Raw genomic sequence first — 27,433 nt, 5'->3', positions numbered from 1 at the left:
GAGTAAAATCTGGATTTTGTGTTTAGTTACATTTTAAATTATGGAAGCATGCGCTAAAATGACGTAATCCCAATAAAGACGACTGCATTCTGGCACTTGTTAGAAACTGAGTAGAAGATGCCAGCACTGCCAAGGGAGGGAACTCAGATCTTTGAGGGAGATGTAGTTATTGCAGACTTTAGTTCCACATTAAAGAGGAGCTCCAGGCCCCCCCTCAAAAAAAAAAAAATAAAATCAGCAACTACAAATACTGTAGCTGCTGACTTTTAATATTCAGGCACTTACCGTGGGACCCCAGAACAAGAGGATTGAGGCCACTCTGTGCAAAACGAGCTGCACAGTGGAGGTAAGTATGACATGTTTGTTATTTTTGAAAAATGAACCTTTACAACCCCTTTTAAGTGGTTAAACTTCCCTCATTTACACACCAAAGTGTATTTCTTTGATCGAAAGGACGAGTTGTTACAATGTCTCTACTTAGAGGAGTTCCCATTTAAAAAAAAAAAAAAATCAAAAGTCAGCAGCTACAAATACTGCAGCTGCTGACTTTTAATTGGACACTTACCTGTCCCAGGGTCCAGCGATGCGGGGGACCGAAGCCCCGCTCATCTCCACCTCCATTCGGCGGCGCCGGCATTGCAACTGTGGGCGCCGGGCTGTGGCTTCACAGCCGGGCACCCACTGCGCATGCGCGAGCGGCGCCGTGATTGGCCGCTCAGTCATCCGGGACCTGTAATGGGTCCCAGATGATTGACAAGAGGGAGGGAGCAGAGCTGAGCCCTTCCTGTGCCGAGGGGAAGTGATGTCACCGGCCCAGGCACTGAAAGAGGCAGAATACGAGGGACCCCCTAGCAACAGGCATTTAGAGGTGAGTAAAAAAAAATAAAAAATTTCCAAATGTTTTTTATTTATTTATTTATTTTTTTAGGCACATTCATGTATTTTTTTTATTTTTTTTTTTTTTTGGGTGGAACACCACTTTAAGTTCCACTGTTAAAGAATGTTGTGATTCTTGGCAGACTGCCCATTTTTTTTTTTTTTTTTTTTTTTTTTTTTTCCTTTCTTTTGATGGCTGTCAGCTTCAGCAGAGCAGAGAGAATTCTCTGCATAGAAAGAATCGGGAAATACTTTGTCAAGATCGAAAGGGGGAAAAAAATCGCGATAACGATTCTTAACAATTAATCGTACTGCTCTAATGTCCAGGGATCCAGCGGTGTCCTCATCTGAGCCAATTCTTCAATCGTCTATTGGGTGCTGGCGCTGACATCTTGACTAAGGGAAACCAGCAGACAGTCTCCTACTGCATATGAGCAAAGTGTGCTGCTCTTTGTTCGCCACATCAAATACCAGATACCCACTTCCCCCCAAAAAGTGCCAAATTCTGGCAGTGGAGGAGGCAGACAAGCGTAGTTTCCCGTTTTAGGTGGAGCTCCACTTTAAATCCAGTAATGAGAAGCTCAGGAGCAGAATATCCTCCTTCCTTAGGCTCCCCATACGCATTAAATCTTTCTTTCACAGGTTAGTTAGCATAGGGGTGTTAGGAGGAGGGAGCATTTTGAAGATTAGTTGGGTGTAGCCTAGAATTCTATGTTAAGTGAAATATGCAAGCTGCCATCGTAGACATGAAAATGCTAGTTACCTGGCTATCATGTTGATCCAATGCTGGAAACACTGAGGTATTGATCTGGAACAGGTTTGCACATCAGCACTGCACTTGCTGCATGCTTGTTCCAGGTCAGTGGCTTAAAGAACAGAAGTCAGAGACAGGCAGGCAATTGGCATTTTCAGGAGGTGAGCAATGGCATCCTTTGTGTTTTTCTTGTTACAGGTGTCCTTTAAAAACATGTTGGTGAAGTAGGTCATAGAGGAGACTCCGGCTGAGTCACCTTTCACTGCACACAACTGACATTTTTAAAAAGAGGAAGTGACAATTCCATTGAAAGGACAGAAATAGGCTAAATGTCAGCAATATTTATGCTGTGCAGATGTTCATCCCCATTCAGCAGAATCAATATGTGTGCATTTTCCAAATATTACCTATCTGCTTGATGTAAATCCTTTTTGGTTTTGCCATGGCGATTGTTCCTATTCTGGCATGCTGTCAAGGTGATAGAAGATTTATGTAATAAGTGACACAATTCACAATGTATTACCCTTGTCTGCAGAATTCAGGGTTCTGGATATGAATGGGAAAATAGACTTTTTTTTTAGCCCAGTGCTGAATTCTTATCACTTCTCTCAGCTGTTCTTTTTTACAACCTGTGAATCACGTGACAGCAGCTTTGCAAGCTCTGCAGGGTTTGCATGTTAGGAAGTGGGAACATCGTCTTTTCTTAAATACGTCTGTGTTATATATATACACATACATACATACATACATACATACATACATACATACATACATACATACATACACACATATATATATATAGTGTATGGTAAAAGTGGTATTTTTAGAAATAAAATAACCCAAAAGCAGCGCTAAATGCTATAATAATTAAAATAATTTGTGACAGGACATATGTGAACAAATATTCTCTTCTGTAAGCTTGATCAAACATAAATGTGCAGACACAAACACCTTTTAAAAAAAACAAGTGTATATAATATAAAAGTCCAGAATTCATCTGTTGGCAGACAAGTGCATACAACCTACCTTCCACCACCGTGTAACACCATTAACAGAAGCCTCTTGCAGGATGTGATGTGACCATAAAATTATAGATGATCAAATTCTCTTTGGTTGTAAATTCATCAAGTGGCTCCCAGCATAGGATCAAGCACCGCACCTCCACTTGTGAAGATTATCACCAGAGAAAAAATGCTCCAATAGGTGTCCATTTATGAAGCAGTGAAAAAAATTCACTGCTTCCTTCTCTGGCATTCACAGAGGAGATTGTTCTCCTCTGTGTGCCAGTTTATGAAACTTTGCCAATTGCTTCGCTTCACTCCTCCGAAGGAGATCTACAAACGCTTCAAACAGCGGAGAACGGCCCCTGATACTGGAAACTCGTGAGACTTTACGAGATTTCAGTACCAGAAATTCACCAAAACACCGAAATGTCAGTTTATTAAGCAGTGATAAATTATCACTGCTCAGAATATAATATATTACACACACACACAACACACGACACAACATGGTTACTGTCTTGGGGTGGGGGGGTCTAAACGAGGTATAAGGAAGTTAATAATCTTCCTCTTTCCTCCTCAGATCCCCCAGGATTCTCTCTTCACTACCCGCTTCTCCACCTCTGATCTGGTGAATCGGGGAGGGTGAATTCTGACACAGATCGCCAGTGAAGTGCTGAGAACGCAGCTTCATAAACTGGCCGTTTCTGTGTCAGTCAATGAGGATTCTCAGTGTGCGGAGATCATCGGCGTGAGAACATGGTCAAACTTGTTCTCCCCCAATTATCTCCGTTTCATAAACCGTTTATGGTTATGGTTCACTACTTCATAAACAGACACCATAGTGAAGTAGGGGTGGTGTTATGCCACTATTGGAGTATGCGATTTCTACCAGAGATCCCAAAATGCCAAATATGAACGGGGCCTTAGAGCTGAATGGGACAGAAGCTTTTGACAGCAGACTGTGAAGACTGGATGTAAACGGACTTGTTCGTTTAGAACAAGCTACCGCCAATCTGGCACATTTAGATCTGGGAAAATAGAAAAGCAAGCAGTTCCTCTTTTTTCTTTTCCAGACCTGGACAGACTTTGGGGTAACGGACACAAGTCCTTTTACATCTGACCGCACATAGAGCTGCATGGAACTTATGATCAGGTCCACCTGGAAAACTAACAGGGGGGATCTGATCAGGGCCTTAAATGCAGCCAGGGCATAAATAACGTCCCCGTGGAAACCGACTATCCCACCCACAGGATCTCTCTTGCCTTCTAAAACAGGGTTTCTCAACTCCAGTCCTCAAGGCACCCCAACAGGTCATGTTTTCAGGCTCTCCATTATTTTGCACAGGTGATTTGATCAATTTCACTGCCTTGTAATTATCAGAGCTGTTTCATCTAAGGGAAATCCTGAAAACATGACCTGTTGGGGCGCCTTGAGGACTGGAGTTGAGAAACACTGCCCTAAAATACAGAAAATCAGGTAATTGAAGAACCGTCTGGTCCTTACAAACCCAGAGGAGAAATTTTGGACCACCTGGTCCACATGGATACCCCTAGGAGGTTCAGACTTAAAATCTACCCTTCTGACTAGCCAGTGTTGCCCGGGCACACCCATCCATTATGTCTCAGCACCTGCTCAGGCCTTTGAACCCTTCTCCCCATACCTCCCAGCACTCCCCTACCTAGCCTATCATCCCTCTACCTCTTCCCTTTTGCCATCCAAGTTCACTACTTCCCTAGAATCTCTTAATGGACTCAACTCCCCCACCCTCCACTTCCACAACCTTCCTTCTGCAAAAAATTAAATTGGACACAATCTACGTAATGTTAGGTTATGTATCTCAATAGAAGTAAATTGCCTGGATTACTTGGAAATTTAATTTAGTGTTTTCAGTTAAATGAAAGTCCATAGCCCTTTGGTTTTTGATTGTTAAGTACTTTTTTTTTTTTTTTGATCGTAAAGTACTTTTATACATTGAACAGACAGTGCAGCCTTATATTGTTTTTCTTTTATAAAAAGTCTAAATGACAAAATAAATGACAGAGAGAATGTAAGCCACTTGTAATGACCCAAGAACTCGGTATCGCTATCTCACCGATAGAGTCCCTGGGGGGTTATAAGGCCCTGGTCACACCTGTGTGCATTAAGTGGGGCGCATTAAAAAATGTCCTACTTGCTGCATCTTTGAGCTTTCATGGAATAGCATGTTGTATAGAGTTCAGTTGTAACGCACCGCATAAATGTCAAACAGCCACATGAGACTGTCAGGCAGTGTTCATTTCATTGACTAAAATATTTTCTTCTACTAAATGAATACTCTTAAAACAATTGAGATGACTAAAATACGACTAAAACTAAAATGGCATTTTAGGCAAGACTAGGACTAAAACTAAATTGAAATTTGACATCAAAATTAACACTGCACTACCATATAAGAATATGTAGGGGGCATCTACAAAGCTGCTAAAGGAAAAACATATTAAGAAAAAGCTTTTCTTATTTTTGTTAATATTTTGTTGGTAATATATTCAGGTAATATGTGCAATGGCCATTACAGCCAATAGTTTACTTTTTTCTTTTTTTTTTTTTTTATATTTTCAAGTTGTACTTCTTCTGCTTGTCAGAAAGCAATATTTTTGTTTGTTTAACTTGGTTATATTTATATAGATGTTTTTAAATTTGTGTCTGTATGGTATGTTCAAACCTTAAAGCGGAGTTCCACCCAATAATGGAACTTCCACTTTAAGGGAGGTGACCCCCTGACATGCCACATTTGGCATGTCATTTTTTTGGGGGGGGGGGGGGCGGTACCCTCTTTTTAGAGGGTCCCAGCTCCCACTTCCTCCTGGCGCTCTGCGGCACCGGAAGGGAGATCACCCTACCCCCTCCCTCTCAGCAATCATCTGGGACACGTCACAGGTCCCAGAAGATTGCCCGGCCAGTCACGGTGCGTGGCTTGCGCATGCGCAGTGGGTCCCCAGCTGTGAAGCCACAGCCGGGCGCCCACAGTTACAATGCCGGTACCACAGAGAGGAGGGGGAAACGAGCGGGGCTTCGTCTCCCCCCGCATCACTGGACCCTGGGACAGGTAAGTGTCCGATTTTATTAAAAGTCAACAGCTGCAGTATTTGTAGCTGCTGACTTTTAATTTCATTTTTTTTTAAGCGGAACTCCGCTTTAATACCATAAATAATAACATGTTCGATATTTTTTATTTTTTTTTTACTCTAGGAGTAAATAATGAGTTTGGCAATTCTAAAGAAATGCTTAAATGCATTAAAATTTAACTAAACCCATTTGATTTTTAGTCGACTAAAATATGATTAAAACTTAAACCATTCAAAAGACTAAAATATGACTAAAGCGAAAATGACATTTTAGTCAAGACTATTAGTCTAGTCAAAATTTAATGTCAAAATGAACCCTGCTGTCAGGTGGGTAAACTGTCCAGTCTCTTTGAATCCATTACTTCAATCCGCAATACAGAGAAATAGACAATCCAACCACAAGATAGCAGGTAGTGTTTGTTACAGTGGAGTCGGGCAGCATTCTTCACTTCACATTTATTTATGGTGATTGCGTCCTTCAGATGGTTTTTTGGTGCTCATTAACAAGTGAAATACTCGGCATACTTGTCATCTTTAACCTGGTAGAAGGAATGCAGTGATTGGTATTTTCATTCTGTGTAGTTTCTGCTACATAACAGAATGTAGAAAGGACATTTGGATTGAAGAATATATGTAATTTTTAGGCACCAATAGTACACAATTAAAAAGTTTTTAACTTTTAATTCAATATCTTAAACCTATAAAATCTTTAAAGTATTGTATATTCTATAGAAGTGTTGCTCTCCATGGGTCTGACTAGTGATGGTGATTACACAAAGTGTAACATGGTTGTAGCAATACAAAGTCTGAATGCCATAGACCAGGATAGATTGATTCAGCTAAATACATTTCTGTACTACTAACCTAGGATGTGGCACATTGTATTGTTAGCGTACCTACCGTGCCACCCTGTTTATCTCAATGTAGAAGGAGTTGAGGTGCAGTTCTGACATATTAGCATAGGTAAAACATTTAGGGGTAGATTTACACCTATTCATTTCCTATTAGTCTGGCACACATATAAGTGTGAATTAATCCTTAGGCTGGCCGTAAGGCCCCTCTCATGCTGGCCAGATCCGGTTTTGCTCAGCAAGGGATCCATCCGCTGATCCCCCTGCTGAGCGGCGTGGCCGAATTACAGGTCTGTGTCCACTTCGCTTTTGCAGAGCAGTCTGCTCTCTGGGCAGCCAGATGTAAATGGATTGGCTGTTCATTTACACCCGACTATCCTCCGATCTAGCCATACAGAGGGGAACTGACCCCCTTCCTTCCTTGTGTTTTTTTTTTTTTTTTGCTAAATTGGGCCCAGAGGTAGCCAGGTGTAAATGGACACAAGTCTGGAGAATGGAGGGTCCAATCAGGTCCGGCTGAAAAACAGACATTTAGCATGGATGGGGGAAATTGAAAAATGTATTTTGTTTAATCTGCAGGGCTAAACAAGAGATCTTAAGCCCCTTTCACACAAGAGCTCCAATCTGGTCCAGCTGGAAAATGGGCAGCTGGACCCGATTGGACCTCTCGTGTAAAAGGGGCCTAAGATTTCTCTCGTTTAGCCCCGCAGATTAAACCAAGAAAATCTTTCAGTTTCTCCTGTCCTTGCTAAATGGGGATGGTGACCAGCAGGAAGGTGCCGACATAGCCCCTTGGTTAACATTTTGGCCAGTTCATCAGGAACTGGCTGATATTTGTGCATTGCATGGTCTGCTTCAGATTGCAACTTGAGATATAAATTTCTCTCTGCTGCTAAGAACTAACTGTATACTGACCACGTCGTAGATGTAACTGACCACGCCGTAGATGTAACTGACCACATGGGTAGTGATGTAGACTAAAGCTTGCCACTTTTCAGTCTGATCATAGAATCTCCTATAGGTCTAACCATCATTTTGAAGGCCTACCTCAACCTTCCACTCTAATCAAATCGGGCAGGTAGATGGAGACTGATTTACTGAATATTTTAAGAATGTTCACATAAAAAAATGTCTAATCATGTAAAAAAAAAATCCCTGTTTAATAAAGTTATCTGCACATGATTGTATAATTGAAGTGGGAATGTTCAGTTTGTGTGAACATTCTCAAATCCTTCGGTAAGTCATGCCTAGTAAGTCTACTGAAACATTTTGAAGATGCTTTGGCTAATCATCCTCTGCTTTGAGTGCGAATTCCCTTAGCTTGACATTGTGGTGCTAAATTTCTGTCTGCATGATTACTTTAAAGCTGAACTCTAAACAGACATAAGAATTGTGGTTATGTGATTAAACCCAATGTATTTTTTAATCCAACAAATTTTCAAAAATTTGACTTGGTATCAGTCTCCTGTTGTAATCTCCTGTATAGTAGAATTTTAGACTGCTGTGGGTACATTCACACCAGAACAGTCCATGTTGGTGTGGTTAACACGTGTTTATATTAAAGTAGTTGTAAAGGCAGAAGATTTTTTTAATTATTTATTTATTTTGACCTTAATGCCCCCTCTCTCCCTTAGCTGCGGCCAATGTTGATCCAGCGATGTGCACGAAATCAACATCGCTGCACTCTCTCTCCTCAATGGCACAAACACAGCAGTGGGAGCCATTGGCTCCTGCTGCTGTCAATCACAGCTAGTGAGGAGGAAGCAGGGGGCAGGGCCAAGCCACATTGTATGTGTCAATGGACACACAGAGTGCTGCTCTGGAGTGAGCCTGCATAAGTGCCCCATAGCAAGTGGCTTGCTTTAGGGGTACTCAGCAGGGGGAGGAGCCAGGAGCACCTGCGGGGGACCTACGAAGAGGAGGATTGTGGCTCCTTTGTGCAAAACCATTACACAGAGCAGGTTTAGTATGACACAATTGTTATTTAAAAAAAAAAATGTACCTTTACAAACACTTTAAAGTGGTTTTAATGGCTCAAGGTTTTTTACCTTCATGCATCCTATGCATGAAGGTAAAAAAAACCTGTGTGCAACACCCTCAATACTTAAGCTCCCTCTTGATCCAGAAATGTGCATGAGAGCTGAGCTTCTCCTGGGTGTCTCATTCCTCATTGGCTGAGACAGCAATGGGAGCCATTGGCTCCTGCTACTGTCAATTGCAGCCAGTGAGCCAATGAGAAGAGAGCAGGGGGGCTGAGATGAAGCTTTGTGTGTCTTATGGACGCATAAAGCGAAGCTTGGGAGCAAGCAAGCACCAGTGCCCCCAGAGCAAGTGACTTTTTCTATTGGGGCACTGGCTAAAGAGGAGGAGGCAGGGGCGCCGGTGGGGACCCAAAAGACAGAGGATCGGGGCTGTTCTGTGCAAAACCATCACACAGAGCAGGTGAGTATAACATGAGGTTGTGTGTGAGTGAGTGTGTGTGTGTGTTTTTTTTTTTTTTTTTTTTTTTTTTTCCCCCCTTTTAGTTTAAGTTCACATTGCTGGGGGGTTTGAAATTATGCAAGTTCAGCTGAACTCGCACAATTTCAACCCGGCTAAGCAGTCCGACTTCGGGAGGCGAAGTGACAGACATCTGTGTGGGTTCCTGCACAGATCTCTATACAAATCGCCTCCTGAAGTCGCCAAAAGTAGTACAGGAACTACTTTTGTTAAAGCGGGGGTCCACCTATCTATCGTTTTTTTTTGTTTTTTTTTTTTTTGTTTTTTTTTAGTTCATTCACAAACTTTTCTTCTCAGCATTACATACTCACATATTGTGTGTAATAAGTCCGCCTGTGTCAGATTTTGTTGGAAAGAATAACTTATATTATTCACTGCAGGCGGTTTCCATCTTCATTGTGGGCATTTGAAGCCCACAAGCATTTATTTCCTGGATGTGGTGAATGCTGTGCTCCCAGCATTCACCGCTCGTTCCCGCACATGCTCAGTGGCATCCTGGGAAGCCTGAGACTAGCTCCCAGGTGTCTGGGAGAGGCTAGAAACACGCCTACTCCCACGGGAGGAGAAGCAGGAAGTGCAAAGAAGAATAGAAAAATAAAAGGTAATTACGGCGATTTAAATTTTTTTAAAGGCATGTCAGCATCTAGGCAAGGAAGAGAATACATACAGATATTGTTCAAAATTTGGGTGGAACTCCGCTTTAATCGGTGCGGCGCCATGGCCAGCAATAGCTGCCGATTTGGCATGTGATTTGAACAATTGCATGCCAAATCGCTTCAATGTGAATCTGGGCTCAATGTCCCTTTTTAAAGCAGAGCTCCACCTTAAATAAAAATATTAAAAGCCAGCAGCTACAAATACTGCAGCTGCTGACTTTTAATAAATGGAAACTTATCTGTCCAGGGTCCAGCGATGTCGGAAGCCGATCGATCGCTTGTCTCTCGGCTGCCCCGCCGCCATCCTCGGTGAGGGAATCAGGAAGTGAAGCGTTGCGGCTTCACTGCCTGGTTCCCTACTGCGCATGTGCGAGACGCGCTGCGCATCTACACTGGTCCCCGTTGTGTTGTGGGAACTGTGTGTTTCCCAGAACACAACGGGGGGAGGGGGGTGGGGGGGGGGGGCATTTGCAGCTAGCTGTGGCTAGCTATTCCCGGAAGTGGGTGCAAATACCTGTATTATACAGGTATCTGCACCCCCCTCCCCCCTGAAAGGTGCCAGTTGAGGCACCGGAGGGGGGGGGGGGGGGGGGGAGGAATCTGATGAGCGGAAGTTCCACTTTAGGGTGGAACTCCGCTTTAAGGCAGGAATTAATTTACTTTGGCTGCCAGATACACTGCAATGGTTCCAAAAATCATACCTGATGCATTTTTGGTAACATAGCGCACAAGTGTGATGCAATGCAGATGTGTTGGGGTGCTATGCAAACACTCCTAATGTTACCTCAGAGCAGTGGTGTGAATGGCCCTTCGAGTCCTGTAGTGACATAGGGGTTAGAGAATAGATCTACAGCACAAAATTCTACACCTCAGTGTAAAATGACGATAGTCTTATGTGGGCTTCAGTGCTGGAATGTAAGTGACGCAAGTCACTGGAGAGATGAGTAAATGCACTTCTGTAGCAGGGACCTTTTTATTTTGTATTCATTTTAAAGAAAATCTGTCATGAGAGAAATATAGCTTTCATTATTAAAGTACAACTAAAGGCTCCTGTATGACAGTCTACAATTAATACATTTCGTTACTATGTAATTTGCAAGCCTCCTAAGGTAAACAAAAACCTTCCTTTACCTTCCCTGACTGAGCCAAATCCTTCATTTGTGTCTCACATGTTCCCTCTCCCAGGCACTGCAGCTCAAGGTGGGAAGGGTTCAGCAGCAGAGGCATTGCTGTCAATCTAGAAAACAATAGGCAGGATTAGGGGTGGCCATGCCCCCTGCAACATTTTTTTTCATCCTACTGTAGTGTACACTCATGTAGGCACACCCTACATGAGAGTGGCAACTCTGCTCCACATTCAAGGGCAGTGCACCATTGTTACCATACCATCAGAGGAAGCTGCATTAGGTTTTTTGGCTTCTGTACTAAGTGAATGATCTGTAACAAATATAGAGAAGAATTTATTTCTGACACTCGTTTTCTGCATGCATGCCCCCTGTCAGGGGTTCAGAAAAATTGAAGCAAGAAAACTCAGGCAACTTGCATTTTCAAATTAAGGTCAGCAATGACAGGTATTTCTTTCATGACGAATCTATTTTAAGTCCATACTCTTAGCTTTAACCTGTTTATCTGGACAAGTGCCAGTTCACACCAGCACAGCTTCAAAGTTGACATCCCAGTGCAACTTCATTTTGGCTTGCATACGACTTCTCTAACGGTAGTCAAAGTAAATCGTGATTAAGTCGCCTCAAAGTAGTGCAGGAACTTTTTTCTAAGTTGGAGCGACTCGGGTCACACCGATTAGAATGGTTCCATTGCTGTTCATGGGGAGTGACTTGTCGTGTGACTGTGTGGCATGACAAGTTACGGCAGTATGAACCGGGGCTAAAGCTCATAAGACTGATTTACAAACAGATTTTACATGTTTTTATTTCTGTCTTGCAGCAAGCACATGGAAGGACGTCCTCCGGAGCCTCGTTTGGCTTTTCTGTCTTCAACTTAATGAACGCCATCATGGGAAGTGGAATCCTGGGGTTATCTTTCGCTATGGCCAGTACAGGAATTATTGGCTTCAGGTATTTAATACAAGGGTTTATGTAAGTCTTTGTAGCTTGTTTAATGAGGGACTGAGAAATGTCAGAATGAAGTAACCTGTGACTGTCAGTCAGACTTCCTCTCCAACTGATCGGGCAATGAATTAAATTTTGACTCTCACCTATTTTCCAGTTTTTAGAAAAAGCCTTGCTATTTTTAAACATTCCTAAAGAACTCCAGAAATTGATGATTGAAATCAGCAGAGCTTTACCACATTTACTAAGCTCTGGGGGAAATTTGCAAATTGCACAGTCTATTTGTCTTTAGTAAATCAACCCCTAAGCCTTCTGTGAATGGACAGGGGCTGGTTGGGCGGGCACACAGCAGCCGCATCTCCTGTCGGAGCACTGTAGCACTAGCTGTACTACCAGCGCTCACTGTTCTGAGTATTTTACCAGCTACAGGAGCCAACTGTTAGAATACAGCAGTCAGCAGGTGAGATTCCTTTATCCATTTAGCATGGATGGGGAAATTGAAAGATTTCTTTTGTTTAACCTGCAGGGCTAAACAAGAGAAATCTAAGGCTGGCAAAACACTGTTCGAATCTCGGCAGCTTCACCAGGAATCGGTCAAGATTCGTACCGTTAATGCACAGGCCGAACGTACCAAGTTGCTCAATCGATCAACTTTGGTACAACCAAACTGCCGGATTCTCTTGAGATTATCACTAGCGGATGCTATAGCCGCTAGCAGTAATCACTGTCTTCTCCCTGCAGGGGCAGCTCACCCCCCACCCATGCAAATTTTTTTCCTGCAACCCGTGTTTGCAGGAAAGAAATTTGCAACGTGTATGGCCAGACTAAAGGCCCATACACACGATACGAAAATCGGATGGAAAAATTCGTATGACGAGCTGTCTGACAATTTTCTGGTCGTTAGTACGGTGCTTTTCGACAGCCGATTTCGCTTTTTCGTCAGACAAAAGCTGGATGTGTTGGAAAGCACTTGCCCTGTTGCATATCAGCGACCTGGAGGGTTCCAATCCAGAGTCCTTCCCGAATCTGTTGCTTGAGCTTCAGGTATTCTTCCTCAGACACAGTCCTGGAATATGCTGAAAGGACGATCCACAGCAGCCCCGGGAACCCTGATGCCAGATCCATATCTCCGCTGGGGTGACCGAAGTCTGCTATCCTGATCTTGGATCCAGTGGAGGTTTGGATGTCCCAGACTGCAGGATGTATCCCACTGCTTGCCACCAATGTAATGAAACGTCCCACACTCCGCTTGACTGCTTTCGTCATATACTGCTTCCTCCCAGTCTGAATATAGATATCAGATATTCCAAACCGTTGACAACCAATAACTAGACAGTACTCGATTTGGTTGCTAAACATGAAACGTATTTCTTGAAAACACAGGTACACAGAGGTAACACTCAGGACAATCCCTCCCCTTTGCATTCAGGGCGGAGTAGACTGTCCAATCAGCAGAGAGAGCTGTTGGAGGCAGACACACAATAGAACAGTGGAATACAGCCACACCCCAAACGACCTAGCAAAGAGTCCCCAACGGTATGAGACAATATAATATACACAACATTCCAGTGTGGTTGTACAGTGAGTCCAATTAGTACAGATCAGACTGGGGTTCTTGGTCACCCTGTGCCCCTACTAGACACAGAGTGAGTTGGACATGGGAGGTGCATGAGGAGCTGAAACAAGGGTTTCCCAACCTCCCCAAGGGGTTCTGGGTTCCACAGGCCTGCCCGAAATTACTCCCGTCAGTGCAAGGTCCTGCTTAATTGCATACAAATTCCCAGCCCTACAAACTTGTATATAAAAAAAAAATTGAAGAAGCTGTGTTGAAAAATGTCGGCCGAACAGTGACTTCATCTTATCAGATGTAACGGCTGCTTAAATACAGTAGCTGGCAGCAGAGATTCCTCATTGTATAGGATGGATGATGAATCTTTTACATTGCTCTTGTTTATCCAGCAGGTTGAACAAGAGATATCTGGGCGTATGGATAGCTTTGAGTATTGATACAGTATTGTTTTAGACTAAGCAATGTTGGGGTTGAGCTCTGGGCAAATAACTAAATACACAGATAAAATACGTAAATGGGCCTGTTTTACCTGCTGCTCCTGAAATTTACACAACCCAACCATACAGCATTGCCAGTGGATGACACCACCTTTTCTGTTACGGTTATAAACTGTACAGTGGTGACATCTCTCCATCCACAGCCTGCTGACTGCAAGGATCAACCTTGCAGCATCCCTGATTTGGCTCCAAGTCCCTCCTTTCCCACTCCCAGGCTATGTATGCTCTGCTACTATGTGAGTAGATTGCAAAAGGTTGATATCAAGTCAAATTCAGGTTTTACACTAGATGCATTAAAAAATGAATACAATAATTTATGAGTGAATAAAGAATTTAATCTGTGTGTTTTATATCTGCCTGGCGTTAACGTTTGAAATGTCATACGCTTTGTTAGGTGTTAAAGGAGAAGCGCATCCAAAGCTCGTTTGGGTGAACTTCTCCTGTGGATCACAGGAGTGCAGTTTGTTCTGCACTCCTGTGACCCGTTTTCAGCTGACAGTGGGCTGAAGCCTATTGTCTGCTGATGTCGCAGAGATGGTCCAGGCTCAAGAAAGATTGCGACCATATGGACTGGCAGCGGGCGAGCCGCTGAGAGCCTGAGCCAGCTGCTCCCACCCCTCCACAGCACAGTGCTCCAGTGAGCGAGGGGGGGGGGGGGCAGAGCAGAGAGCTGATGACTGACAGTCACCAGCTCTCTGCTTAGGGAGCTCTAAGAACCGAGCGATCTATGGTGTTTGAGTGCTCGGTTCTCCGCCTCAGAGCGGCAGGGGACCGTTGATGCATCCACCTAGGTAAGTGTGATTTAAAAAAAAAAAAAAAAAAACCCTATTAAGGAGTGTCATACTGAGATTATTATTATTTTTTTTTTTTTTTTGCTCACTGTCACATTTGATTTAACATGATTTGTATAGTAAGTTATTTTAACTTGGCTATGTTTCTGCAGTTCATTTAGCAAAGCTTTTTGGATGTGCGGCTTTGAAATGTAATAAAAGAGGAAGCTAGTCAGCATTTTATGCTAGCTGACTGTGTTCATGACTTCATGCTTCGCAACACTTTCCATCCACCTCTGGAAAATGCCTGTTTTTTTTAAACCCTTTATGTTTAGTGACCATTCGTTGAAATCCCCATTTTACAGGCAATTGACGTATTTTTTTTCCATGCACATAGGCTTTTACAGGCATTTAGAGGCAGGGGCGTTTAGAAGCAGAAATCTGAACACACCAAAATTACATTCAGGAGAGGTGCGTTTGGGCAGAAAAACTGCCTGGTGCATGTGAACGCGTCTAAACACTCGTTAAAGCTAGGCACATTTAGTGTTCATTCATTTTAAGGGCTAAAATAAAGTAATATTCTGGCCAGTTAAATAAATGCATGCTCAAATGCTTCATGTGCCTGAATGCACCTGAGTTGGGGGTCTTGGATGTTATACCACAAATATACTTCCAAAACCTGGTAGTCTTCCACCTCTTATTTAGATGCCCTTGGGTTGATTTTACTAGAACTGGAGAGTGCAAAATCTGATGTAGCTCTGTATAGAAACCAATCAGCTTCCAGGTTTTTTTTTTTTTTTTTCTTCATTGTCAGTTTAATTGAACAAGCTGAAGTTGAAAGCTGATTGGCTACAATGCACAACTGCGCTCCAGCAAGTCACATTTTTTTTTTCTCCAGCATTAGTGCAAACACAACATTTGGCAATTTTTTTCCTTCTGCAAAATTCTTAAATGTCAAATTGTAAAAAAATATCTTCCTGTTTCAAGATGGCTGCTTAACTGTATCTTCTTTATTCTTTACTAGTATTTTGCTGTTGATGGTGGCACTGCTGGCTGCATACTCCATTCACTTGTTGCTCCGTTTATGCATTCAGACTGGTAAGTTTTTTTTTACATTGTATGCACACCTAACACTAGAAAGTAATTTAAAATGATACTAAAGCATATTAATATAATTAAAAAAGAGGTTCATATTTACCTACTCTGTGCATTGATTTTGTACAGAGTGGCCTCTTGCATGTGCTTTAGGGGCCCCCTGCTAACACTGCCCTCCTCTTTTCCTTGTGAGTGTCCCCATAGCAAGGTAGCTGCTGGATGGAGGGGGGACATATAAAAGGCAGCGCTGCTCCAGGTTGGTCTACTGCATCTCGTGCACACACACACTCAAAACAGGTGCTGGCCCAGTTTGCATACCTGTGCAAATGATAGTCAAAGAAGATCTGGATGACCACACTTCCGACTCTGTAATCCACCTTTTATTAAAAATGTACAAACGTAGCTTGGGTTGTGATTAAGCGCTAAGGTCACCGCAAAGCACATCAACCATTTCTTCCCCACTGTTGTCATTAGAGTTTTTTTACGCAGTTATGCTTGTGAATTTTCACTAAAGGTGGATCACAGCGTTGGAAATGTGGCCATTCAGATCTTTGATTATCATACACTGGGGGGGGGTACTTGTGCAGGTGTGCTCCCAAGCTGGGGTGTGTGCATCCATAGACGCACACAGAGCAGCTCACACCCGCCCCCTCCGCCCCTCTCCTTACAGGATTTGACTGCCAGTAGCAGAAGCCAATGACTCCTGCTGCTGTCCGAATCCCTGTGAGACCGGGAAGTTCAGCTAGAAGACTTTCACCCGGGTACAGTGCTGGATGGATTAGGGGGACAGGTAAGTGTTTGTTTGGAGAGGGAAGTAGCAAAACGTTTACCTTAATGCAGGGAATGCATAAGGTAAAAAGCTTTTAGACTTTAGAACCATTGTATTAATAATAACAAAGCGGTTTAGTGCATTACTCTAGTATTTCTCTCTGATCACTCCTATACCAAGAGCTTTGGCCCAATTGCCATGTGTTGTCCAGCCATGGTTTAAAGCCCTGGTGCCAAACCTGTAGCCCGTTGATACTTATTGTGTGACCTTTTGTCGAACCCAGCAGTCACTGGTTTGTAAAGAGACTGTAATGGTAGTGATCTCGAGCAGTCTCAAGTAGGATGTCCTCAGTCTCTCACTATCTCCTGTAATGTGTCTTTCAACCACTCCTGTTTCAGGTTTGAAGTCTCTGATAGTCTTTTATATCATTTTCTATGTAGAGATGAAATGCTTCAACCTCCTCACAGGAAACTAATGGCTGTTGGGTGGAACCACCATGGCGCCCCAAAGCAATCGATACCTTGAGTGGCCATAGCTTTGCAAGAGAGCAGAGACTTGTGGCAATACAGGCTGCTCTTATTTCATTTTTTTTTTTTTTTTTTGCTTATCTAAGCGACAGGGTCACTTTAACAATTTGGAATTTTCTAAATACCAAACGAAATCGCCAGAGCCAAGTATGCAAAAATATGCTATTTAAAAATAGTCCCGAGATAAAGTGCCTACTATAAGAATTTTTTTTTTTTTTTTGCAGCAGGTTTTTTAGTTCTAATTATAAACATGTTAGTCTATAAAAAAAAAAAAAATAAAAAAAAAGTATATCTTGTTTAGGTTTTTTGTAACTCTTTTTGTCTGTGTCTACAGCTGTTACATCCTATGAGGATCTTGGCCTCGTTGCCTTTGGCACACCTGGAAAGGTATTAGAGTGTTTGTTTTGTTTTTGTTTTTTGCATTACCTTATATCACCATTACTGAGATCAGGATGTCCTGGAAATATTTTCTTCTATACAACATTAGTCACACAAATCCTAGACTGGCTATTAACAGCCCAGTGACTGTTTTTTGTGTTTGTGCTGTGCCGTATATTCAGAAGCATCCATATAATTAGAGAAAAGCATAAATGATAATGATTTTTCCAGTAAGAACCTCAATACCCAGATGAAATTTGTGCCTAGTGAAAGTACAATCATTTGGGTTCCATTGTAGAGCAAACAACCACAGGATTTTATTTGCAGTCAGTCTTTTATCGCTGCCAGACAATAATTGCAGATTTTTTTTTTTTTTTTTCCATGACATTTGTAATATTTCTGTTTTTAGATTCTTGTGGCATGCACCATTCTTATTCAGAACATTGGAGGTAAGTGCTACAAAGAACTAAATGTTGAAGGACCAGTAGACATAAAATAAAGTTAAACCTTATATAAAAGTACTATTGGAATGAAAAAAAAATTTGTATTTAGGTTGAAATTCGAATATGCTGAAAAGTTATTATATGTGTATAAAATACATGATTTGCTATGAAGCAGGGCCTTGTTAATTGCCAATCCTCAGCTCTCCTGCTAATCCTGTGGTTTCAGCACGGTTACTGACCTAGAACACAGAAGAGTTCTGTATGTCACTTGCTGCATGCTTATTCAACAATTTAAAAACTATTGAAGCCTGAGCTAGCTGGATAGCATTTTCATGAGAAGATCAGCATTGGCATCATCAACATTTCTCTCTGTAAAGGAGGCTGTGTATATATACAGTGCCTTTTCAAGTCTTGCCACAGATTCTCATTTGGATTTAAGTCTGGACTTTGGACCATTCTAACACATGAATTTTGCTTTGCTCTAAAGCATTCCATTGTAGCTCTGGCTGTATGTTAAGGATAATTGTCCTGCTGGAGGGTGAACCTCCGTCCCAATCTCACGTCTTTTGCAGATTTAATCATGTATTCTTCTAAGATTGCCCTGTATTTGGCTCCATACATCTTACCATGAACTCTGACCAGCTTCCCTGTCCCTGCTGAAGAAAAGCATTCCCACAACATGATGCTGCCAACACCATGATTCATGGTGCGGATGGTTTGTTCTAGGTGATGTGCAGTGTTTAGTTTTTCACCATGTGTAGTATTTTGCTTTTAGACCAAAAAGTTCAATTTTGGTCTCATCTGACCAGAGCACCTTCTTCCACATGTTTGCTGTGTCCCCCACATGGCTTCTCGCAAACTGCAAATGGGACTTCTTATGGCTTTATTTCAACAATGGTTTTCTTCTTGCCACTCTTCTATAAAGGCCAGATTTGTGGAGTGCACGACTAACAGTTGTCCTGTGGACAGATTGTCCCACTTGAGCTGTGGATCTCTGCAGCTCCTCCAGAGTTACCATGGACCTTGTGACTACTTAGCTGATGAATGCTCTCCTTGCCTGACCTGTCAGTTTAGGTGGACGGCCATGTCTTGGTAGGTTTGCAGTTGTGCCATACTCTTTCCATTTTCAGATGATGGATTGAACAGTGCTCCGTGAGATGTTTGGGATATTTTTTTTTCTAACCTAGCCCTGCTTTAAACTTCTCCGCAACTTTATCCCTGACCTGCCTGGTGTGTTCCTTGGCCTTCATGATGCTGTTTGTTCACGAAGGTTCTCTAACAAACTTCTGAGGGCTTCACAGAACAGCTGTATTTATACTGAGATAAAATTATACACAGGTGGACTCTATTTACTACGTAGGTACCTTTTAGAAGGCAATTGGTTCCACTAGATATTAGTTAAGGGTATCAGAGTAAAGGGCGGCTGAATACAAATGCACGCCACACTTTTTTCACATATTTATTTGTAAAAAATGTTTCCTTCTTCTCCATTATGTGCCAGTTTGTGTTGGTCTATCACAGGGGTCTTCAAACTACGGCCCTCCAGTTGTTCAGGAACTACAATTCCCATCATGCCTAGTCATGTCTGTGAATGTCAGAGTTTTACAATGCCTCATGGGATGTGTAGTTCTGCAACAGCTGGAGGGCCGTAGTTTGAGGACCCCTGGTCTATCACATAAAATCCCAATAAAACACATTTATGCTTTTGGTTGTAACATGACAAAATGTGGAAAATTTAAAGGGGTATGAATTCTTTTTTAAGGCACTATACGTATGGCAGAATTGAGGTGGTTAATCCTTAATTGGGATTTTAATTTAATTTTTCTTTAAAAAAAAAAAGCTTTTACTGGTGAAATGGGGGTCAAAAAGTTGCAGGTATGACGTTCATGCCCCAAGAGGGGCATATGCCTGCGGCTGTCCCCCAAGCCTACATGTCACAGATCATCTTAAAGCGGAGGTCCGCTGAACAAAAAAAATATTAAAAGCCAGCAGCTACAAATACTGCAGCTGCTGACTTTTAATATATGGACACTTACCTGTCCAGGAAGCTCGCGATGTTGGCAGCCGAAGCCGATCCTTCTCTCGGCTGCTGCCGCCTGCATCCTTGGTAAGGGAATAAGGAAGTGAAGCCTTACTGGGAGTTCCTCAGTTTTTTCGCCAGTGTCTTAGGTGTTGGTCACGAGTAAAGACGTGCTGTGCTGAGCTCTGCTGGAATATTCCTTTCTGGGGCAAGGCATGCAACCAGATCCATTCAAAGTGCCTTTTCCAGGCCGAATTGAATGGTACCTGGGCCTTGTGTCTGTAGAAATGAGGTTTTGCCTGTAACGCTTCTCTTTTTAGAGAGCTGGACCCCGGGATCCAGTATTTGTTTTTTTCCAGCCATATTCCTGGCAGGGTGCTTTACAGACCCAGGGCTGTGGATCCCCTGTTTAAAAAAAAAAAAAAGGGGGGGGGGGGCAGTCCCTGAAGGTTTTCTAAACGGCGCCCACCGTGAGAGGTGAATATTGGGTCTGTTACCACAGAACCCTGCAGCTGGATAAGGTAAGGGAGATTCCTAAGGAATTTTTCTAGTTCTTGTGGGTTTTCTCCTTTTTAAGTAAATTTTTGCTATGCCTAAAGTCTCCCCCAGGTTCTGTCAAGTGTCAAGAGTACGTACCTTTCCATGCTTGTCAGTCTCGTCTCTGTGTACAAGCTGCATGCTCCTCCAGGCCCATGCTCCAGGTAGGATGTGGGAAGGGTTTTTTTTTTTCTTTTCAGGAATGTCCCCCCACAGCTTACTTCAGGCTAGAGGCCATAGGGCAGTCAGCGGTATGCCACACCGCCGCCTCCATTACGGCGGCTCTTCATCCACCGGCCCTCCTCTCTGCTCCGTCCCAGCCTCCCCTCCATGTGCGATCCGATCAGGATCGGAGCCCTCGGCTCGTGCGGGGAAAAACGGTCTTTTTTTTTTATTTTTAATTTTTTTTAAAGAGATGGGGGGGGGAGGGCGGAAGGGGTGGTCGGAGGAGGGGGGCGGAGCATTAGCGCGACGTCGGCGTGGTTTAACGCCCACAACGCAAGCTATACAAGGCTATAAAGTGCACTGTTTTGCAGGTGCACACAGCTCAAGCAGGGACACCGAGCAAGTGGATGGTATGTGAGTGTGGGTGACGCAGGCATTCCCAGGCAACATTTACTTAGCATCAGACTGAGCCTTGGTAGCAGCGGCAGTTGCTGGACTATTTTGCTCAGCAGTGGGTGCATTTCTGGTAGTACCTCTGCATTTGTGCTTGGCACTATGGGCAGAAGGGGAGGTACAAATACCCTGAGAAATAGGGGCTCAAAGGGATCTCCCTCAGGCTCTGAGGACCCCCCCCCCTCTGCAGCACCATCTCCCCCTGAAAGACCTAGGGTTGCTGGTCAGTGTGAGCTGTCAGGTTCAGGGACTGCAACTGCTTCTGGCATTTCAGCCCCTGTATATATTACTCAGGAGGTTTTTTCCTCAACCATAAGTGGATTAGAGGAAAGATTAATGGCCTTATTCGAATCTTCACAAAGTGGAAGAAAAAGCATTAGGTCCCCTTCTACCACCCAGGACCCTCAAACAGAGGAACTCTGGGAAAGGGGAGACGAATCCCCCTCAGAGGACCGGGATGAGACTGATGATTCATCTTCTGAGGAATCAAGTGGGGAAGGACCCTCTTAAGCTTCACAGGCTGAGAAATTGCTGGTGCAATCTCTTCCTGAAATGGTCCGCTCCACATTTAAGTTACCCGTAACTGAGTCGGTTGAAAAACCCATGTCTTGTTTGGGTTCACTGAAGCCTCCTCAAGCTGCACATGCTTTTCCTGTTCATATCTTGCTGGAAAAGCTTATTTATTCTGAGTGGGATCACCCAGATAAACATTTTTTTTTTCCCTCCTAAAAAGTTTTCAACACTTTATCCTATGGAGGAAAAATTCACAAAGATGTGAGGTATACCGGCAATTGACGCCGCTATATCCTTTGTGAATAAAAGTCTGACTTTTAAACAATTTTTCTTTGGCAGGTTCAGTAGCTCAACCTGCAGTGGTGGCAATTGGGGTATGTCAGTCCTTGAGAGACCACTTGAAGCAGGTGCTCAAGGTTTTCCCTGAACAGCAGGCCCGGGAGTTAGCCAACCTGCAATGGCTTTGTGTTTTGCAGTTGACGCAATCAGAGATTCTATCCTTCAGACCTCTCTCCTTAAGCTTGGGTTGGTGCATATGCGTAGAACCTTATGGTTAAAAAATTGGTCAGCCAAAACGCCATGCAAAAAGCTCCTGGCTGGTCTTCCTTTCCGTGGTGTAAGGCTGTTTGGGGATGATTTGGACAATTATATCCAAAAAATCTCAAGTAGGAAAAGTACCCTTTTGCCAGTTAAGAAAAGGAGTAAACGTCACTCATTTAAACTGGCTCTTTCTCCAGTGCCAGGGGCATCAGCCTCCAGGCTGTCGTGATGGCCTCCACCGTCAGATTCAAGAGGTAAAACTCAGAGTCAACCCCAGGGACAAAAGAAGTCCTGGGGGAGGAAATCTACAAGACAGAACGCTAAAGCCTCTCTATGAAGGGGTGCCCCCGCTCATTCGAGTGGGGGGGAAGACTGCTACAGTTCTCAAGGGTCTGGCAGGAGGATTTTCAGGACAGATGGGTGGTCTCCACAATAACTCTAGGTTACAAACTAGAGTTCCGAGAATTCCCGTCTCCTCGTTTCCTCAGATTAAATGTTCCCAAAGACCCAGAGAAAAAGATGTCTCTCTTTTAAGCGTTAGAACGACTTTTGTCACAGAGTAATAATGGTTGTTCCCATGCAAGAGCAGGGATTGGGGTTTTATTCAAACCTTTTCACAGTGCCAAAGCCAAATGGAGATGTCAGACCCATCCTAGATCTCAAGGATCTAAACCGGTTCCTAAAAAATTTTATCGTTTTGCATGGAATCAATCTGATCAGTAGTCTCCATCCTACATGGAGGAGAACTGGCATCAATGGACATCAAGGATGCATACCTGCGTGTACCTATTTTCCCGCTCATCAGAAATATCTGTTTCGAAATGGAAAAAACATCATTTTCAGTTTGTAGCTCTGCCTTTTTGGTCTAGCTACAGCACCTTGGGTGTTCACAAAGGTCCTGGCTCCCCTCCTGGCCAGATTAAGGGCCCAGGGTTTACCAGTTATAGCGTACCTAGACCATCTGCTCTTAATAGACCAGTCGGTAGCCCGCTTAGACCAAAGCTTGGTCACCACAGTCAACTACCTGGAATACCTAGGTTGGGTCCTCAACCTAGAGAAGTCTTCTTTAAAACCAGTAAGAAAACTAGAGTACTTGGGTCTGATACAACCCAGAAGAGGGTGTTTTTACCTCAGGCAAAAATCGGTGCCGTAAAGGAGCTGGTTCAGGTAGTCCGGGCACAGAAGGGTTCTTCTATTCGCCTTTGTATGAGGTTGTTGAGAAAGATATGCTCAGTTTAATTTGAGACTGCTGCAAAACCGTAACCCGTCTCCCTGGAACAAGAAAGTCCAGGCGCTAGATTTTGCGATGCACTTGTCACCAATAGTGCGTCAGAGCCTCAGTTGGTGGTTGGTACCTGAGAATCTGCAGAAAGAAATCCTTTTTACCTGTTACCTGGAAGGTGGTAACAGCAGATGCCAGCCTTTCAGGTTGGGGAGCAGTTCTGGAAGAAACGACTGTCCAAGGGAAATGGTCCAAAACCGAGAGGACCTTACCCATCAACATTCTAGAGATTCGTGCGGCATACCTAGCCCTAAAGGCCTAGACAATCAGGTTGCAGGGTTGTCCTGTCAGGATCCAATCCGACAGTGCCACAGCAGTGGCTTATATCAATCACCAAGGGAGCACCAGGAGACGTGCAGCCCAGGGAGAGGTAAACCAGATCCTAATCTGGGCAGAAAAGCATGTGCAATGCATATCGGCAATCTTCATTCCAGGGGTAGAGAACTGGCATGCGGACTACTTAAGTCGCCAGCAGTTGTTCCCAGGGGAATGGTCTCTTCACCCCGACATCTTCCTGGCTATATGCCAAAGATGGTTGATCTGGATGTAGATCAGTTTGCATCCATGTTCAACAGCAAGATCGACAACTTTGTGTCAAGAACAAGGGATCCACTTGCATGCGGGACAGATGCGTTGGTGACTCCGTGGGATCTCACTGTTTTATGTATTCCCTTCTTTTCTGCTGCTACCGGGACTGTTCAAGCTTATGGTTTGAAGAGGAAAGTTCCACCTTTTCAAATCAAAGCGCACTCCACCAGGGCTGTTAGTGCTTCTTGGGCAGTGCATCATCAGGCTTCCATGGCTCAAATCTGCAAGGCCGCAACTTGGTCTTCAGTCCATACATTCACCAGATTCAGGTGCATGTGAGAAGACATGAGGATATCGCCTTTGGGCACAGTGTGCTGCAGGCAGTGGTACAAGGTCCTCAGGTCTGATTGCACCCTACTTTTGTTGTCTCCCTCCCCTCAGATAGCATTGCTCTGGGACATCCCATCAGTAAATACTGTGGCTCTGTGTCCCGTGATGTACGAAAAAGAAAATGGGATTTTTATAACCGCTTACCTGTGAAATCCTTTTCTTCGAGTACATCACGGGACACAGAGGTCCCTCCCCTCTTCTAATACACTTATATTGCTTTGCTACAAAACTGAGGTACTCCCAGTAAGGGGAGGGGTTATATAGGGGACTAAACTTCCTTTCTAGGGTGTGCCAGTGTCCATCACCTAGTGGTGCCTATATAACCCATCAGTAAATACTGTGGCTCTGTGTCCCGTGATGTACTCGAAGAAAAGGATTTTACAGGTAAGCTGTTATAAAAATCCTATTTTTTATCATAGGTGTATTTTAAATGATAGAGACAGAATATCAACCAAAATTCAGAAAAAAACACGATACAAATGTTATAAATTGAGTTGCTGTTCACTATAGAAGAGTGGATTTCGCTATATGCGGATGACACCTTTAGTATACCTAGCTGACACTCGGGACTAACTAAAGACACTGTTACTAGAAATAGATAAATTTGGTGATTACTCTGGATTCAGGGTGAATTGGGACAAATCTAATCTTTTTTCCCCTGGACCCAGATGCAGTAGTGCAGATACACCTGGACTCCAAACTACAAGTGGTGTCCTCTTTCAAATACTTAGGGGTCATAGTGCAATTACCCTTATCCACATATATTGAAAAGAACTTGTGTCCCTTGCTGACCCAACTATTAGCTCAGACTAAACAATGGATTGAGCTTCCCTTAGATTTAATGGGAAGGGCTAATGTCCTGAAAATGATCTATTTACCCAAACTGTTATATATCCAAGCTAACGCACCATGTAGGATACCTAGATCTATCTTTAAACGGTTGACACCCTATGCACGGCATTTCTGTGGAATGGTAAGTCTCCCAGAGTGGCATTGGAGACACTATGGCTGGCGGGATTAACATTCCCCAACTTCTATTTATATTATTTAGCCTCTCAACTGGTGCATATCCACGACTGGCTACACCCTGCTGCAACTAATGCCTGCATGTCCACTGAAGGAGCCATTACCTCCTCATTGGAAACGCTCCATAATATCATATACAGAGGCCAAGCACCAGCTCGCCCAGGCACAACTATGCTAAATACTTCACTATCTCTGTTTAAAATGATTGTCTCTAACATTACAAAAGAACCATGGTCGAAGTCCCCTAATAACCCTCTGTGGTTTAAACCCAACTATAAAGAACTGCACTCTTTGCCTGACCCTCAATGGTGGTACACCAAAGGAGTTAAATACCTGTGCCATCTATATGACTCACAGGGATTTCAATCCTTCCAACAAATGCGGGCTGACTTTGATTTACCACGCTCATATATGTTCTTCTACTACCAACTCCGGCATGCTATACGTGCCCAATTTGGCTCGTTGGGTAATTCTATAACTATACCTCAGTTAGAGAAAGTATTACGACACCCTGACCCCACTAAGCTCATCTCCACATACTACGCTACCCTCATTACTGATAACAACCCCAGATTCCGAATGGCCCAAACAAAATGGACCCTTGTGGACTCTACACTTTCTGAAGAAGACTGGACAGTCTAGCGAAACATACAAAATGTCAGTGATATCATCTAGGGGTTGCATCATTAATGTTAAAATTTTTCATCCCTCCCACCTAACCCCTGCTAGGTTACATAAACTGGGACTAACACCCACAGCAGAATGCTTTTAGGGGCTGTGGCCAAGAGGCAGATTTTTTACGTGGTTTCTGGACCTGCTCAATAGTCAAGCACTTTTGGACAGAAGTTGGGACTTTCATCTCATCAGCAATAGGCCTCCCAAACATTCTGCACCCCAAGAATTGCCTGCTGGCAATTTTTGGGGATCACATTTCAACCAATGCCAAAAGGCGCCTTTGTATCCTTCACTTTTATGCGAGGAAAACCATACTATTGTCATGGAAGGGGTCACAGACATCTCTGAAATCTCTGTGGCTACAACTGATCAATGATGCAATACCCCTATATAAAGTTACATTCGAGGTTACGAAAAAAACAAAACCTTTTACAAAATCTGGAATAAATGGCTGGCCAGCCCATTAACCCTTCCACGAGACAAATAGCCAGATAGGTAGTGGCCCCAACAGAGGAAATATACAAAGACGGGGCACACAACCACCTGATGGTCATACAATCAAAGAATTATATAGTGTACTTTCATGGTAATTCTTATTGGTGAATACAGGGACATGATAAATGAAAACTGTTTATTATGCACTTTAGTGTACATATGTAATATTATAATGCTGTGAATCACCAAAGTTTCTACTTTTTTTTTTTTTTTTTTTTTTTTTTTGTATGTGTATGTTGAAACAAAAGTTTAATAAAAAATATCTTTAAAAAAAAAAAAGTTTAGTTGCTGTTCAGTGAGTAAAATAAGTATTTGATCTTCAAGCAAAACCGTACTTGGTGGAGAAACCCTTGTTGACAAGCACAGAGGTAAGACTTTTCTTGTAGTTAGTGACCATGCTTGCCCACATTTCAGGAGGGATTTTGGTCCACTCTTCTTTACAGATCTTCTCTTAATCCTTAATGTTTCTTGGCTGTCGCTTGGCAACTCGAAGTTTCCACTCCCTTCATAAATTTTCTATGGGATTAAGGTCTGGAGACTGACTAGGCCACTCTGACCTTAATGTGCTTCTTCTTGAGCCACTCCTTTGTTGCCTTGGCAGTATGTTTTGGGTCATAGTCATGCTGGATGACCCATCCATGACCCATCTTCAGTGTTGTAGCTGAAGGAAGAAGGTTCTCATCCAAGATTTTACAATACATGGCCCTGTCCATTGGCCCCTCAATGCGGCAAAGTGAACCTATACCGAAACAGCCTTAAAACGTAATGTTTCAACCTCTGTGCTTGACTGTAGGGATGGTGTTCTACTGTTCTTAGGGTCATAGTCAGCATTTTTCTTCTCCAAAGAGCTCAATTTTGGTCTCATCTGACCGCAGCACTTTCTCCCAACCCTTCTCTGAATCATTTAGCTGTTCATTGACAAACTTCAGATGAGCATCTACATATG

At 43.2% G+C, this 27,433-nt stretch overlaps 1 protein-coding gene across 1 annotated transcript in view; it reads left to right on the top strand.

Annotated features, from left to right (window-relative positions):
• SLC38A6 (solute carrier family 38 member 6) overlaps nucleotides 1–27,433 on the top strand; it is a 126,488-nt gene that overhangs the window by 11,136 nt on the left and 87,919 nt on the right. Inside the window, exons 2-5 of the mRNA XM_073610855.1 lie at nucleotides 11,690–11,820; nucleotides 15,676–15,749; nucleotides 17,377–17,429; nucleotides 17,830–17,869. Coding sequence (XP_073466956.1) covers nucleotides 11,690–11,820; nucleotides 15,676–15,749; nucleotides 17,377–17,429; nucleotides 17,830–17,869 — 298 coding nt within the window. The remainder of the gene's footprint in view (nucleotides 1–11,689; nucleotides 11,821–15,675; nucleotides 15,750–17,376; nucleotides 17,430–17,829; nucleotides 17,870–27,433) is intronic.

Source organism: Aquarana catesbeiana, linkage group LG13, assembly GCF_042186555.1.
Source record: "Aquarana catesbeiana isolate 2022-GZ linkage group LG13, ASM4218655v1, whole genome shotgun sequence".
Lineage (NCBI taxonomy): Eukaryota > Metazoa > Chordata > Amphibia > Anura > Ranidae > Aquarana > Aquarana catesbeiana.
Note: the sequence above shows the minus strand (reverse complement) of the source record. Positions and strands in the feature narration are given on the sequence as shown.